This window comes from Lolium perenne, chromosome 5 (assembly GCF_019359855.2).
Source record: "Lolium perenne isolate Kyuss_39 chromosome 5, Kyuss_2.0, whole genome shotgun sequence".
NCBI lineage: Eukaryota > Viridiplantae > Streptophyta > Magnoliopsida > Poales > Poaceae > Lolium > Lolium perenne.
Genome location: NC_067248.2, coordinates 246,160,622 through 246,177,426, shown reverse-complemented (window position 1 = coordinate 246,177,426; position 16,805 = coordinate 246,160,622). Strand labels below are relative to the sequence as shown.

Genomic DNA, 16,805 nt, shown 5'->3' with positions numbered 1-16,805 from the left:
AATAAATTTCGCGAAAAATGTTTTTAGGTCTATAACACATCACTTTATGTGCTAATTTTTTTCCGTTTAGCATGTTGGCGAATGGTGCACCAGCGCGTCCGATACGGCCATTTCGCATCTCCCGAGGGGGCCGTTTTGGCCAGATGGCAAGCTGGACGTCATATTTGGATTACTCTAATTTTTAGGTTCAAATGATGATATGGATGTTATATTTAGATTCCTCTCATTTTTCTGATCGATTTATACATATTATTTGTGGAATTTCAGTTTTTCGATTTAAAGATATTAATTATTCCATATTAAATAGAAAAAAACCAAAAAATAAAATTATTTTATTGTTATTTGAATTCAATATTATTATTCATTGTTACTTATATATTCATTGTTGTTTACTTAAGTAATTTTTTGGAATTCAAAAATAAAGAGTTGTGACATCACAGTGCAAGGGTTAATAGGGTTGATAGACTATTATTATCAGTAAGGTGTCAATTCTTTAAGGGAAGCTCATCCGAATGGAACCAAGAAGTTAATCATGCTGAGGTTGAAGTAGTGTGAGGATGGGTGACCGACTGGAAAGTTTAGCCATGATTGTAATTTGACCTAAGATTAAGTGTACTAGAGTTAAAAGTGTATAGGTGAAAGATAAACAAGTAAAAAAAAGGATTTGGCGATGAGGCGTCCGATTGGCAGCCCGGTCGGGCCGGCCCAGCAGCCGGGCGGCAGATAGCGGCCGCGCGGGGGCGAAGGGAGCCCAGGCCGGCGGGGTGACCGGTCGGGCCGGAGGAGGCAGCCGGGCGGGCCGGACCGTGGCCGGCACTGGGCCGGACCAGGCCGCGAGGCCCACTGGATGCCGCCCGGAAGGCACAAGCGCCCGGGCCGGTTTCGGCCGGGTGGGCCGGCGCGTGGCCCGGCCGGCCGGTTGCCCCTCCCCCTTTTTTTTATTTTCTTTTTATTCTTTTCTCTTTTTCCTTTTTCTTTAATAACTAATGCTCCCGAACTCCGATTCGCATGAAACCAATTTTGTTGGAAAGATAACGACGAATAGAACCCCAACATTTTTAGATGATTTTAGAGAGGGAGTCTCCCACCGTCAAGAAACGGTGAAGACGTCCAAACTCGAAAACGCAATAGAAGATGCATGCGGATTCCGTTTTCGATGAACTTGGGCTTGTTGTAAAGCTAGCAACAAGCTCAAGAACCTCACACAGAGAAACACCAAGAAGCAATACGGATATGCAAAGTATGCAAAGGATTGAGCTCCCTAAGACGATGCGATCAAGTTACCCAACCGAAAGCCCCTCTTGATAGTGCGGCTATCTATCCTATAATCCGGTCTCCCAACAACCACCTTGAGACCGGTAAAAGGAAAACCTAGAAAGGCCATACCTTTTCCTTGCGCATCCGCTTGATCTTGATGATAGCTCTTCAAGCTCCACTCAAGCCGGAATGCCTCACTTGATCATCGTCGCTTCGTGAAGACTCACAAATGCTCCCCCATACACCATGATGGGAAAGCTCTATTGATGCACATCTTCACATGTCCATCATCACCAAATGGACGGCAAGCTTCAAGCATGTGATCCACTCAAGATGCTCATCTTGAACTTGCCCAACTCAACCTTGTATCTTCTCATACTCTATCATACTATCTTGAGGTGTATAAAGAATTCTTCACTTGGAATCAAGCTCTCAAGATCTTGATCATTCATTGCTTATCTCATAGGATAGAGCATGGCCAGTATTGAGTTCCACATAAGAACTCCTTCTTCATTTCTTCTTCTTGATCATATCACATATAGATCTTCAAATTTATGATCTTGATGCCAATACACAAGATGTATCTTTATTTACATGGCATCCATACTTGAATCCAACACATGGAATACAAGTAGAACCTATGGAATATTCCTTCATATAAACTCAATGAAAACATTAGTCCATAGGGGTTGTCATTAATTACCAAAACCACACATAGGGGCAATATACCCTTACATTACGTCACCCGTCCAGGAATCCATCGTTACCCTGAGTTCTGGTAAACACTGTTCTTGTCTTTTTCTTCCGTGTAGAATGTGTACCCGTTGATATCATACGCTTGGTAAGTCATGATGTTGGGCGCGGGGCCATGTGACAAGGCCAATACTAGTTTAACCTTGTCAGAATCCATTGGTGGGGGATTAGCATCAATGTGGTCTTTGAACCAGCGCGCGAAAGAGGAGTTGTGCTCTCTGTATATTTCTGCTTCCGTCATCATCGGCTTGCCACTGTTCTCTATCATGGTTTTGTGCTCTTTCAACCAAGGATCGATCAAGTCAATGTGTTGTAGCGCTACTAAGTTGGCCCTGTCAAAGTCGGAAGTCCGACCAGACATGTGCACGTGTAGTTCCTTCCTTCCATTTTTGTGGCCTACTCCCTCGAACCTGCGGAGGTGCTTGTTTTGAGGCAAACCAACAGGGTCCTCGATGTCTAGATAATTCGTGCAGAAAGAGATGCACTCTTCGGTGAGCTAGCCCTGCACGATGCTTCCATCCGGATGTGATCTGTTACAAACGTATCCTTTAATGACCCCATTCATTCTTTCAAACGGCATCATGTTGTGTAAGAATGCCGGCCCTAGACTGATGATATCATCCATGATATGGACCAACAGATGGACCATCACGTCAAAGAATGCAGGCGGGAAGTACATCTCAAGCTCACATAGGATCACCACGATCTCTTCCTGGAGCCTTGCGAGTTTCTTCACGCTTATCGACTTCCGAGTTATGACGTCGAAGAAGTTACAGAGCCCAGTCAGCGTTGCACGGACATGGTCATCCAATATACCTCGGATTGCAACCGGAAGAATCTGCGTCATCATCACGTGACAGTCATGAGACTTCATGCCACTGAAGTTTCGTTTCTTGGGGTCCATGTATCTGCTTATTATCCCGGAGTAACCGAAGGGCACTTTGACTCCTAGAAGGCAATTGAAAAATTGATCGACCTCAGCCGGACTAAAAGTGAAGCAGGAGGGGGGACAGTAATAGTCTGGCTGCTTAATCCTTTTGTGCTTCTGACCGCCGTCCGCCTCCTCCTCCGACTGTCCCTCTTGGGCCGCCGGGATCTGAAGCTCTTCCCTGATGCCCAAAACTTTCAGGTCGTGTCTTGCTTTCGGCCCATCTTTGGCCCGGTCCGGCATGTTGAGAAGAGTGCCAAGCAAGCTCTCGCACACGTTCTTTGTAATATGCATGACATCAAGGCAGTGAGGTGTATCGAGAATTTTCCAGTACGGCAAGTCCCAAAACACGCACCTCCTTTTCCATACACCAATGAGCGGCGTCGTTTCCTTTTTCTTCTTCTTCTCTCTAGGCTTTTGACGAATCTTTCCCGGCGCAGGGCACTCCTTCCAACCTTTCAGTAATGTATCGATCTCTTCGCCGCTCTTCTTACGTGGAGGTCCTCGGGGTTCATTTGTACCATCGAACAGATCTCCACGTTTTCTCCATGGGTCAGTCTTGTGTAGCCACCTTCGATGCCCCATGTAAACTATTTTCGAAGAGCCGGGATCCTTACCAAGCTGCAAAAACATCGTCTCTTCCATGCACCTGACACGAAATATAACCGTATCCGAGGTAGTCCTGCACCGTCGTGATCAATGCAACTCTCAAAGGGAAATATTCTTCAGAGACGGCGTCCCATGTATCTACCCCTTCCTCCGCCCACAACGTTTCAAGCTCCTCCTTTAATAATTCGGGATACATGTTGATATCGTTTCCTGGCTGTGTCGGCCCTTGAATTAGCATACTCATCTGTATGTACTTCCTCTTCATGCACAACCAGGGCGGGAGGTTGTAGATCCATACAAACACGGGCCATGTGCTATGTGTGCTGCTCTGGTTTCCGAACGGATTGAATCCGTCCGTGCTCGCACCCAACCTGATGTTTCTGGGATCTGCCCCAAAACTTCCGAATTCATTGTCTAATGCTTTCCACTGGCTTGCATCCGAAGGGTGCGTCAGCACTGGGTGCTCAATCCACTCTTCATCATTCAACACTGCCTCCTTTCTTTCAGCGTGCCAGCGCATGAGCTTTGCTTCCTTGCGGTCCGCGTAGAACCGTTGAAGCCGGGGGGCGAGCGGGAAGTACCACACAACTTTCCGAGGAGCTTTCTTCTTCCCTTTCTTGTACCATTCAGCGTCACACACAGGACATTTGGTCTTGTCCACGTGCTCCTTGCGATACATGATACAGTCGTTGATGCAGGCGTGATACTTTTCGTGGGGTAAGTCGAGAGGGCACACGATTCTCTTGGCCTCAGCTAGACTACCAGGACACGTGTTCCGGGCAGGAAGGAGATCTTTCACGTATTCCAGAATGTCGTCGACGCTTGTGTCCGTCCATCCGTGTTTCGCCTTCATCTGCAGCACATCGAGCGCTACTCTCAAGCGGGACTCCCCAAACCCGCGACCTGAGTCGTACAACGGAGTATTCGAGTCTATCTCCAGTTGCTCAAGCTTTGATTTCCGCTTGGCGCCTTTCATCTTTTCGAGAAGCAGATCTTGAAGATGAGGGTCCCGCACGACTGAAGCTAGCGGCTCCTCTTCGTCATCGTCAAGGTTACTGTCATCGTCAAGGTTACTGTCGTCGTCAAGGTTATCGTCCTGTGCGACAAACTCTTCATCGTCATCGATATCATGATGCCCTCCTTCTTGCCGGCCATTACCACCTGCTACCGTCGCCCCATTGACCTCCGCGCCATCATCACTCATCCATTGAGTGTGTCCATGCATGAAACCATTAGTGAGCAGGTGCCCCTGCAATTTGCCTGAATAGGGGTCAAACCATTTCACTCGTTTGCATCTTCGGCACGGACACAATACCTCCGTGCGGTTATTGTCATACATGTCGATGATCGCGTATTTCAGATATCTCATCACGACGCTTTCACTCATCTCGATAACCATTATCGCCTGCACGGTAAGATTATATAATTGATTAGAACCATCCATCCGTCGGTAGTTTTCACGGAAAATTTCGGCATGACCTTCCTACACGGTAGGACATAGGAGCGCCAGAAATGTGCCGAAACAGAAACTTAAAGAATCAACATTTCGGCGCAATGTTGGCAACTCATTTTCAACGCCAACACACACAAGCACAAACACAACATATGTATATGCCACACACGAGAGCTTTGCTTCAAATGTCCAACATACGTCGATTTCATTACTCAATTTGTTCATTAATCACCTATTTGTTTGATATATTCGTCGATGAGATCGAGACGACGCGCCGCGATAATGGCGTATGGAAGCCAACTTTCTAGATCTAGATTGAGCGGTCAATGCGCGATAGATAGATCTAGATCTACATAGGGATGTGGGAGATGCATGTAGGAAGGGAAGATTTGCTCAAAAAATATGATTTTGTTTGGTCAAATTGGCTAAATTTGGGGTAGAAATGGGCAAAAATTAGGTGGGTTGGGAGAAGGGTCGGGTTGTGTGGATGAGGAGTGAGTGTAGTGGCTGTGTGAGTGCTGGTTGGTGGCTGTAATAAGTCCCAGGTTACTACCGGTGCACCAGGACCTGGGTGGGCCGGCAGTATATAGCCCATCCAGCTATATCTGCTCTAGACCAGGCCCACGAAGCATTGCCGGCGCACCAGCCCATGAGCGCGCCGGCAATAGTAAATTACCGCCGGCGCGCTCATGGGCTGGTGCGTCGGCAATGCTTCGTGGGCCTGGCCCGAGTTGGGCGAGGTATTGCCAGGAAATAGCGCCGGCGCGTCGGATCAGAAGGTGCGCCGGCAGTGAGCGTCCATCGCCGGCGCGGCGCTTATTTGGTGCGCCGGCAACAAGTTCCACCGGCGCATGCCTATGGTGGTGCGCCGGCACCACTTGCCTCCACCTATAGGCTTTTCCCTAGTAGTGAGGGAGCGTCTACCGGTCCCTCCACTCCTCGGGTTGTATCGTCCCCGGGCAAGACGTCAACTGGGTCTGCTTTGCGCCTCACAAGGTGCGGGTGTTCTTTTGGATAGTGCGCCTCCACAAGACAAGGACGCGAGCGCTGCTACACCGCATTGGATGTGTGCCCTCCCTGGACTGCCCATTCTGCCCCAATCGACCGGAAGATACCTCGCATTTGTTTGTCGGCTCCCCCCTCTGCCCCCTTTGGAGTGTTCTCTCTCCCTCAGGTCTCCCCCATGTGGACGCTGACGTTTCGGTCCTCCTCGATGCTCTCTCAGAAGACTTACCTCCCATGCACCCGGAGGCGCGCAACAGGGTTAGGGTCATCCTGGCCCTCTTGTGGACCGTCTGGAAATCCCACAACAGAATGGTGTTTGATGCGGATTTCATGTCTACTCCACGCATTGTAGCTTTGTTAGTCGACCATCTCCGCTTATGGGTCGTCCGCGCCCCCTCTAGGGTCGACACGAGCGCTCTGCTGACCTGGTGCCAGGCTATCTCTTAGATTTTGGCTCTTACCTCGCCATGTACTCCCCCTGTATCCAGCTCCCCCATCTCACTTTGTTGGGCACGGTATGCCACCCCAGACCTATGTTGTTGGCTTTACGCGCCCCCCTGTAACCCGCCCCCGCATTAATGAAAATCGAGTTCAGGTGGGTGATCCCACCACCCCCCCCCCCCCCCCCCCCCCCCCGCGGTTGTTTCCTCAAATTTTTTTTTGAGAATTAGCCCAAATACTGAGCATATTTCCCTATTGTATCACCTGGAGCCTCGGATAAACAGCCATGTCCAAATGTACATGCCATTTTGATTTAAGATGTACCTACCAAGCTAGGTAGATCCTAGTGTAAAAACCAAGTAACTTCCACACAGGGGAAATTGTGACACATATTCTACAGATAACATTTTTTAGACTGTGGTAGACCATGGAAGACAATGCTTGAAACATCTGGAGATAGTTAAGTTTGTGGTAAATAAGAGAGAAACATAGTTTTGAGAATGCCACAAGCACAAACTCGGAATCCATTTTCCTTATAGAGCACGGCAAGAGCATATACCATCTTGTTTATAGAAGGTTTGCCAGAAAAAAAAGCCTACTATCTGAAGATCAACAAGCAAAATCAAAAGGGCAAGCAGACATGATAAGCTACCAAGCAAGATCATCATCCATCTTCTCTAACTGAACACCATTCCATCTAGCAACTCGATTCAGAAATACACAAAAACTTCAGACTACAGTCTACAAGCCTGGGTATTGTGGTAGATGGGGTATTGTGGTAGATGATCCGATAGTGCACACAACTTATACATTTGCAGCGCTCAATCTCATACATTAGCAGCTTTGGGATAAATTTATAGAGGATATGGCGATATAATTCTGAAACTCGTACCAATTTCAAACTTCTTTGAAATGTATAGACCTCGCAAGTTATGATTCATGAACACTACAACTCGACAACTACAAAATCCGGTCGATCTTGAGTTGAATCTCGATGTGTGGAATTAAATGTTCACTCCTCGTAGAATAAATATAAACTGAGATCTCAGATCACCAAGTTCTCCCCAATCAGCAAGATGGCGCGGAACTAAAAACAGAAAAAAAAAAGAGGAGGACAAAGAAGGCCATAGGATAGGAAAAATAAAGAAAGGTAAAACAAAATCTGGAGCTAAAACAGCTGAAACTGTCCACTAGCTAGCCAAGGTTTAGATAAAAGCATCATGGGGAAGGGGGCACATCAGGCTAGTGGCACGCGCATGAGAGCCACCGCACCGTAAATCATCTAGAGCGGACCTTCTCACCTGAATCACTGAACTGCTATACTTATGTTCTGTTTGTAATTGTACTCGTGCTTTGTACATAATTGTATGCAAGTGTTTACTGAGTTGTATTCGACCTTCAAAGATTTATTAGATAATCGAAAACAAAGGATCTTGAGTACTATTAGAAATTTAGAAGAATTGCGTAGAGGGACCATTGAGAAACTCGAAAAAGCTCTGTACTCGTGTACTCGTGCTTTGTACATAATTGTATTCAAGTGTTTACTGAGTTGTATTCGATCTTCTCATTGTACTCGTGTACTCGTGCTTTGTACATAATTGTATTCAAGTGTTTACTGAGTTGTATTCGACCTTCATTGTACTCGTGCTCTATCATAACACAATTACGTGCACTAGCCAAAGACCAACCTTTATGACATTTATCTAATTGTATTTGTGCTATGTACGTAATTGTACTCGTTCTTGTACGTAAATGTACTTAAATTTTCACGTTGTATATGTACTTCGAAATACTTGGATTTTTTCTCGAGATTTAAAGAAGTATGTGCAAGTAGTCGCAAATTTTCACGTTGTATACGTACTTCGAAATACTTGGAACGAATTGGGCTTTTGTCCAACTGTTACATGAGGTAGATGAGCTTCACTGGAATCCAACGAATGTAAAATTCACTATGGATTCATTGTATAAAGCATTGATTCAACCTTACAGCCGATAATTAATATTAAAAAAACATGGAAGATGAAGTTGTCGTTGAACATAAAGGTTTTTGCATGCTACTTTCGTCACGGGGTAATTTTTTTTTCACATGCCGTTATTTGTTGAAGACAAAGGTGTCTACAATATGCATATGCGATTTGTTCTACTGTTTTTTCGCTGGTGATTTTTATGTTTGCGCTATGTGATTCGTGAGATGTAAGCACTGAAATTTATAACTTAAAAACAACCTGTGTGCATCGATTAATGCAGAGGCTTGGGAGAACCCCATTTCGATAATAAACATATTGTAGCATGAAATTTTCTTTTACATGATCATAGCATGAAACTGATGGTGCGTTACTCCAGCATAACTTCTTTGCTGCAACAGACATGTTCCTCTAAGAGAATTGCGCTCCAGCCAAATTTCTCTTGCGTGACTATGACCAGCAGATTTAGCTCCTTCCTGTGCTGAGAGGCAACTGCACCAGAGCTTTGGCCACCAAACTGCCATCGATGGTGTGGCATTGGGTGTGAACCGCCCGCTGGAGATGCCCTGCGGGAGCAGAATCGACATGAGGCTGTCGCGTTTCAGTGCTTTCGCCTTGCGCCATGAAAGTTGCCTATCATTCAGGATTGAGCAAACCTTATCTTATCACCTTCTCTCTTGCGTGTTGATCTCTTTAGGGGTCAACGGCTTAAATGCAAGGGAGGATGAGGTGGACCGGCACCAGGGGTCAACGGCTTAAATACAGTTGACGGATGTGTTAAGCTTCATGCACTAGCCACTTGAACCAAAAGTCCGAACTGATGAAAAGGGCTAGGCAATCCACATATACACTTCACAACACCCCCACTCGCGTGTGACGGGAGAAGAGAAAGTCAACACGTAAAAGAAGAAGAACTGCATACTCTAACCAATGCAACCAAAAGACCGAACTGATGAAAAGGGCTAGGCAATCCACATATACACTTCACAACAGGATGAGGTGGACCGGCACCATCGATTGCCTAGTCCGGAAGCGAGGGCACCGGAATGTAGTCGTACTTGGTGGAATGTACCAATCCAATCATGTGGCCGAGCTAGTTCTCTGTTTAAAAAAATTCTAGGATCATAGTTTCAAATTTCAAAAAATAACGAGAAAAATCCTGAATATAGCAAATGATATATGCACTGAATGTCTAAAATTTTGATGTGAAACTCTTTATATTCTGGGCTACATAAAAATGATTTTCACATCATTGTAGGATATATCATTGGTTACATTGATACTTTTTTCATTTTAAAAAAATAAATATAATTTTTTTAATTAGGATAAATAAATGACTACATGTAGCTCGGTCTCACTTTATCCATTCCCGACCGAATACGGGATACATGTATGTGCACACAGGATATATTTGCGGATTACCGAGAGCGGGTATTTCACAACTAGTTGCACCCGCATCTCATTATCGGTTGGTGCACTTTCGAGTTTTCAAAAAATATGTAATAAAGCATGGACAAGGGTTACATTGTAACTTCTGCATGTATAAAATTTCATTCCAAAACATGACCATATGTGACCTGTGGAAAAAAGAAAAGACCAAATTAAGTGAATAGTATTCCATCACTATTTACACATCATTTATTCTTTTCTTGTGCACGGCACACATTATCATATCTATGAGTGATACTTCGCCGATGCATATTATACAACATATTATATATCCAAGATTTATTTCACATTTTTTGAAAATTTGAAAATATAAAATCCGACGAGTGGGTGCGGGTGCAAGTAGTGACAAGTTGCAGCCTGTAGTTTCCCCGGCTTACCTCTCTGCAAACCTTGTCCACGAAAATCATGAGGATGCGGTTCTCCGTCTGACTGAGCCTAGATTCTATAAATGGGCCGCCTGGTAAACGCCTACTGTGAACAACAAAACCATCACCGCGCCTCATCCTCTCCTCTATACTTCTGTAGCAGTAGAGCCCTCATCAGCAGACGGGATGCATCGTTCTATCCTCATTATCCCGGCGCTCCTGCTCCTGGCCGGTGCTGTCTCGGCCTGGCTTCCCAAGGAGCACGACTTGGCTGCTTTCAAGGATATCAACAAGATCAGGGGCGTTAATTTGGGCGGTATGTCTCGTTAAATTTGTAAAAATCCACTGAAGCCTTCTCGTCTCCGGCAACAACTACTAACACACAATGGTTGAAATTCCCAGGCTGGCTCATATGTGAGCCGTGGATGATGCGTGACGAGTGGGACAACGTCATGGGTTGAAAGGGGGCTGCCTCCGAGTTCGACTGCATGCTGAACAATTACGGTGGAAGCAAACGAGACGCAGGCAACGACAAGTTCGAGGCTCACTGGAGGACTTGGATCAACGCCGCCAGCATCCAATCAGCCCACGATGTTGGCCTGAACACGATCCGCATTCCCATCGGGTACTGGTCTAACGTAGACATTGTCGACAAGGCCAGCGAGCCTTTTGCCGACGGCAACAGGATGCTCCCCTACCTGGACGCCGTCGTACAAAAGGCCGCTGACCTCGGCATGTATGTCATCATCGATCTGCATGGAGCTCCACGCGGTCAGCAAGAGGACGTCTTTACCGGCCAGAACAACAAGCCAGCCGGTTTCTTCAACGACTACGACTTTGACCGCGCCCAGAAGTGGATGTCGTGGATGACCAAGCGCATCCACACAAACCCCGCCTACGCTACCGTCGGCATGATTGAGGTTCTCAACGAGCCCGTCTCTAGGCATGACAAAAATGGCACACGGTACCCTGCCCCCGGTGAGGTGCCCGGGCTGATCCAGAAGTACTACCCAGGCGCTCTGAAGGCGGTCCGAGATGCCGAAGCGTCGCTGGGCGTGCCTGAAGGCAAGAAGCTCCACGTGCAATTCATGTCCCTGAAATGGGAATCAGGCAATCCACGCCACGACTCTGCCGTGGCCAACGACAAGCTGACGGCGTTCGATGACCACAACTACATTAGCTTTGGCTTTGATGCCCCCCAGGACAAGGGCAACCGGGTCAAGCTCATGAAGAGGGCCTGCACGGACAGTCGGGTCGTGGACGAACAGACGTTCGCCATTACCGGCGAGTGGAGCATGACATCGAACGTGAGCCCCGACGACACAGACTTCTTCCACAAGTTTTTCACGGCCCAGCAGCAGCTCTACGAGAAGCCTGGAATGAGTGGCTGGGTGTACTGGACGTGGAAGACGCAGTTGAATGATCCTCGTTGGACGTACTCTGACGCCACGTACCGTAAACTGATACCCACAGACGCCGCTGGCTTGGAAATGAGTGTGTATCAAGATGTCTGCTCCAATTATACATGATAGAGTCAGACACGTACTTTTTAGATGACGTCTAATTGATACATCTTAGTATTAATTAATGTGCCATCAGTTTTTCCCTTAAGCTAGCATGCATGCAAATTTTATAGTTTGGGATTTGAATTTCTACGAGGAAATTGAAACCTATTCCTGTAAAATCTTACCAGATTTCAATGTTCCAAAATTCCAGAATATTTCAGCCAGATATTCATGCATTATGTATTGATCAGTACGTAATCCATAAGTTCAAGTCTAATAACCTTATACTAAGATATAAGAACCAAAAAGTACTAGTACATAAAAGTCATAATCTTACTGAGCTATAGAAAAAAAATACTAGTACTATCTAGCAAATGAAGGTCTAAAGTTCGGTTGCTGCCAGCAGCAGGGCGTTGGCCTGATGCGAGGGCACCGTGAGGATTTTTTGGTTTGTGTCGATTCCCGCAGGAGCTGGCTTCCAGTCTTCCACCTGTCACTTTACCCCTTGTCGTCCATTTGAATCCCGTCCACGGCGCCATGCCATCCATACAAACCCACGACAAGTCCAACATAACTTTGAACAACACAGGCAGCCTAACACTGGCCTTTGAACAGAATCGTATATCCTGACAAGTTGAGAGGCCGCTGTCACCTCCAGCTTACTTAGTGGGTTCCATACAAAGCTCTCAAATGACCAGGAAACGGAGCAAGGATGGGATGGCTTCAAATGGAAATGTGTTACTACCTTCAATCCATAAAACAAGGCATATAAATTTCATCAAATATCAACATTATCTAAGTTTGATTAAGTTTAGAGACAAAAATATAAACATCTACGTTACCAAATCTATATTTATAGATCCACTATATGATGCATATTCTTGGTGTATTTATCAATTATTATAGATAATGATATTTTGTGTACATCTTCAGTCAAACTTGATATGCTTTAACTTTTGACTAAAAATATATGGCTTGTTTTAGGGAAAGGAGGTAGTAGCTGCCAAGTGTTCAATCACTCAATCTAGCAACTGTTATAAGGATTTGATGGAGAACTGAGATTAGGCATGCAAGTGGACAGTCCGGCGGATATGGTGGACAACCTGCGGGGTTAGGTTTGTGGTGCAAATTAGCTAAAGACTAGTGACATTAGGTGATTAGAGAATGAAGTGATGAGGCGGACAAGCCTCGATGGCTTGGCGGGCGTCGGCCTACATCCCTAATTGAGATACACATGACCAACAAAATGGGAAGCGACCAAGCGGAAAAAAGAGCGGAGGTGGAAGGAGCGGAAGCTGCCGGTGCCCGATCCAACTTGGATGGCCTAAGCCTCATCTCCTTCAAGTATATGCAATGTGGTGTGCAAGCACTACTTCTAGCTCGCTGCGAGTACTTTTTTTTCAGACAAGCTCACTACGAGTCCTAGCATATGTGCTCGCCCACATCGGGCCACTTATAGACCGTGGCCCATGAAGGTGTTTTCCTTGCTTTCTTTATTACTTCCTTTTCTGCGAAAAGGACCCTGCCGTTAAAATAATCATACAACAATACAAAACATTTCAATAAAAATAAAAATTACAACAAATTTTTTGAGATGCTCTTCGTCTTCAACCTTCAGATCGTTGATACGTCTCAAACGTATCTATAATTTATTATGTTCCATGCTAGTTTTATGACAATACTCACATATTTTATATACACTTTATATCATTATTATGCATTTTCCGGCACTAACCTATTAACAAGATGCCGAAGCGCCAGTTCCTGTTTTCCGCTGTTTTTGGTTTCAGAAATCCTACACAGAAAATATTCTCGGAATTGGACGAAACAAAAGCCCACGGTCTTATTTTCCACGGAGCCTTCCAGAAGTCCGAAGAGGAAAGGAAGGGGAGCCAAGGTGGCCCCATACCACCTGGCGGCGCGACCAAGAGGGGAGGCGTGCCGCCCTAGGGTGTGGGCCCCTCGAGCCTCTCCCGACTCTGCCTCTTCGCTTATATATTCTCTCCGTGACGAAAACCCTATTACCGAGAGCCACGATACGAGAAAAGTTCCAGATACGCCGCCGCCACCAATCCCATCTCGGGGGATTCAGTAGATCGCCTCCCGCACCCTGCCGGAGAGGGGAATCATCACCTGGAGGACTCTACATCACCATGATCGCCTCCGGACTGATGTGTGAGTAGTTCATCCTTGGACTATGGGTCCATAGCAGTAGCTAGATGGTTGTCTTCTCCTCTTGTGCTATCATGTTTAGATCTTGTGAGCTGCCTATCATGATCAAGATCATCTATTTGTAATGCTACATGTTGTGTTTGTTGGGATCCGATGAATATGGAATACTATGTCAAGTTGATTATCAATCTATCATATATGTGTTGTTTATGATCTTGCATGCTCTCCGTTGCTAGTAGAGGCTCTGGCCAAGTTGATACTTGTGACTCCAAGAGGGGGTATTTATGCTCGATAGTGGGTTCATGCCTCCATTGAATCTGGGACAGTGACAGAAAATTCTAAGGTTATGGACGTGTTGTTGCCACTAGGGATAAAACAACGATGCTTTGTCTAAGGATATTTGTATTGTTTACATTACGCACAGTATTTAATGCAATTGTATGTCGTTTGTAACTTAATACTGGAAGGGGTGCGGATGCTAACCCGAAGGTGGACTTTTTAGGCATAGATGCATGCTGGATAGCGGTCTATGTTCTTTGTCGTAATGCCCTAATTAAATCTCATATTAGTCATCATGATATGTATGTGCATTGTTATGCCCTCTCTATTTGTCAATTGCCCAACTGTAATTTGTTCACCCAACATGCTATTTATCTTATTGGAGAGACACCACTAGTGAACTATGGACCCCGGTCCATTCTTTTACATCTGAATACAATCTACTGCAATCATTGTTCTCTGCTGTTCTTTGCAAACAAACATCATTCTCCACACCATACGTTTAATCCTTTGTTTACAGCAAGCCGGTGAGATTGATAACCTCACTATTAAGTTGGGGCAAAGTATTTTGATTGTGTTGTGCAGGTTCCATGTTGGCGCCGGAATCCCTGGTGTTGCGCCGCACTACACTCCTCCACCAACAACCTTCACGTGGCCTTCATCTCCTACTGGTTCGATAACCTTGGTTTCTTACTGAGGGAAAAACTTGCTGCTGTACGCATCACACCTTCCTCTTGGGGTTCCCAACGGACGTGTGCTTTACGCGTCATCAAGACTGTTTTCTGGTGCCGTTGCCGGGGAGATCGAGACACGCTGCAAGGGGAGTCTCTCACATCCAATCTCTTTACTTTGTTTATTGTCTTGCTTTACTTTACTTTATTTTCTGTTTTGTTTGCTTTCTTTATATCAAAAACAAAAAAAAATAGTTACTTGCATTTACTTTATTTTGTTATCATGACTAGTCCTGTAGCTGTTACTCTATCACCTGAGGAATTGATCTTTACTTTTAAACAAGGGGATGAGGAGAGTTTTAAGGGAGCTTGGTCTAGAATTTTTGATTCTTATGGTAAAACTGAACCTAAAATGACTCTAAGCCTGCTTCTTAGTAACTTTTATTTTGGGCTTATTCTTCGCTATAGATATGCCTTGGATGCTGTAGTGGGAGGAGATTTCCTTCATAGTGATGGGGATCAAGCTTTTAATGCCATAAAAAAATTGGTTGCATCATCTAGCTCAGCTAATAATTTTGATCCATCTCTTGCTAGTATTTATAATAGATTAAACACTCTAGAGACAATTATATCTTGTTTAAAAGAAGCGTATAGTAAGATTCGTGAGAATTTTGATTATGTCCCAGTAAACTTTGAACCTTCAATGTGGGACCCTACTATTAAAATTGCTATTTGTGGTGAAACTTTTTATGCCCGTTGTGATATTATGTCTGAGTTTTGCCTTATGCCTAAAAGTATTTATGAATCTTTGACACTTTGGGGACTTACTGAAGGAGGAGAAGGAATAACTCTTACTGATAACTCTGTTATAATTCCTAAGGGAATAGCTGAAGGTGTGTTCACAACCTTTCTTGGAAGAACAGTATCCACTGATTATCTCGTTATTGAATGTGTAGGGACAGGACAAATCACACTTGGAAGTTCCCTGCTGAAACTCGTGTGAGCAACCATAGATGTGGGGAAAGGCACTCTAAATTTTACCTCTACACCCAGATGCGGTCATATATTCCCTAAACCAAAGAGTAAGAATAAGAGTAAGAAGGGTAGGCGCAAAGCCCCTGGTAATAATGTTAATGCTTCATCTTTTGATAATACTTGATTTACACTTTCTGCGCCTAGCTGAAAGGCGTTAAAGAAAAACGCTTATGGGAGACAACCCATTATTTTACTTCTGCAATTTTTGTTTTATATTTGTGTCTTGGAAGTTGTTACTACTGTAGCAACCTCTCCTTATCTTTATTTTATTGCATTGTTGTGCCAAGTGAAGTCTTTGATAGTAAGGTTGATACTAGATTTGGATTTCTGCGCAGAAACAGATTTCTTGCTGTCACGAATTTGAGTAGATCTCTCTGTAGGAAACTCAGAAAAATCTGTGAAACATCATGAGTAATCCTCAGATATGTACGCAACTTTCATTCAATTTGAGCTTCTTCATCTGAGCATGTTAAGTGCCTCTAAAAAATTCGTCTTTACGGACTTTTCTGTTTTGACAGATTCTGCCTTTTATTTCACATTCCCTCTTTTACTGTGTTGAATGGATTTCTTTGTTCCATTAACTTTCACTAGCTTTAGGTAATGTCCAGAAGTGTTAGGAATGATTGTGTTACCTCTAAACATGTGAATTTTTGATTATGCACTAACCCTCTAATGAGTTTGTTTTGAGTTTGGTGTGGAGGAAATTTTCAAGGGTCAAGAGAGGAGGATGATACAATATGATCAAGAAGAGTAAAAGTCTAAGCTTGGGGATGCCCCCGTGGTTCATCCCTGCATATTTCAAGAAGACTCAAGCATCTAAGCTTTGGGATGCCCAAGGCATCTCCTTCTTCATCGACAACTTATCAGGTCACCTCTAGTGAAACTATATTTTTATTTGTCACATCTTATGTGCTTTACT

General features: G+C 44.8%; 1 protein-coding gene across 1 annotated transcript; it reads left to right on the top strand.

The window, feature by feature from the left end:
• Positions 1-10,400: 10,400 nt before the first annotated feature.
• LOC127302539 (probable glucan endo-1,6-beta-glucosidase B) lies at positions 10,401-11,953 on the top strand. Its single transcript, XM_051333004.2, has 2 exons — positions 10,401-10,540; positions 10,627-11,953. The coding sequence occupies exon 2, from the start codon at positions 10,713-10,715 to the stop codon at positions 11,751-11,753; it is 1,041 nt and encodes a 346-aa protein (XP_051188964.1). The 5' UTR covers positions 10,401-10,540; positions 10,627-10,712; the 3' UTR covers positions 11,754-11,953.
• Positions 11,954-16,805: the final 4,852 nt, after the last annotated feature.

Excerpts from the sequence above, each read along its gene's own strand:
- LOC127302539 (XM_051333004.2), top strand. The coding sequence starts at position 10,713 with ATGCTGAACAATTACGGTGGAAGCAAACGAGACGCAGGCAACGACAAG.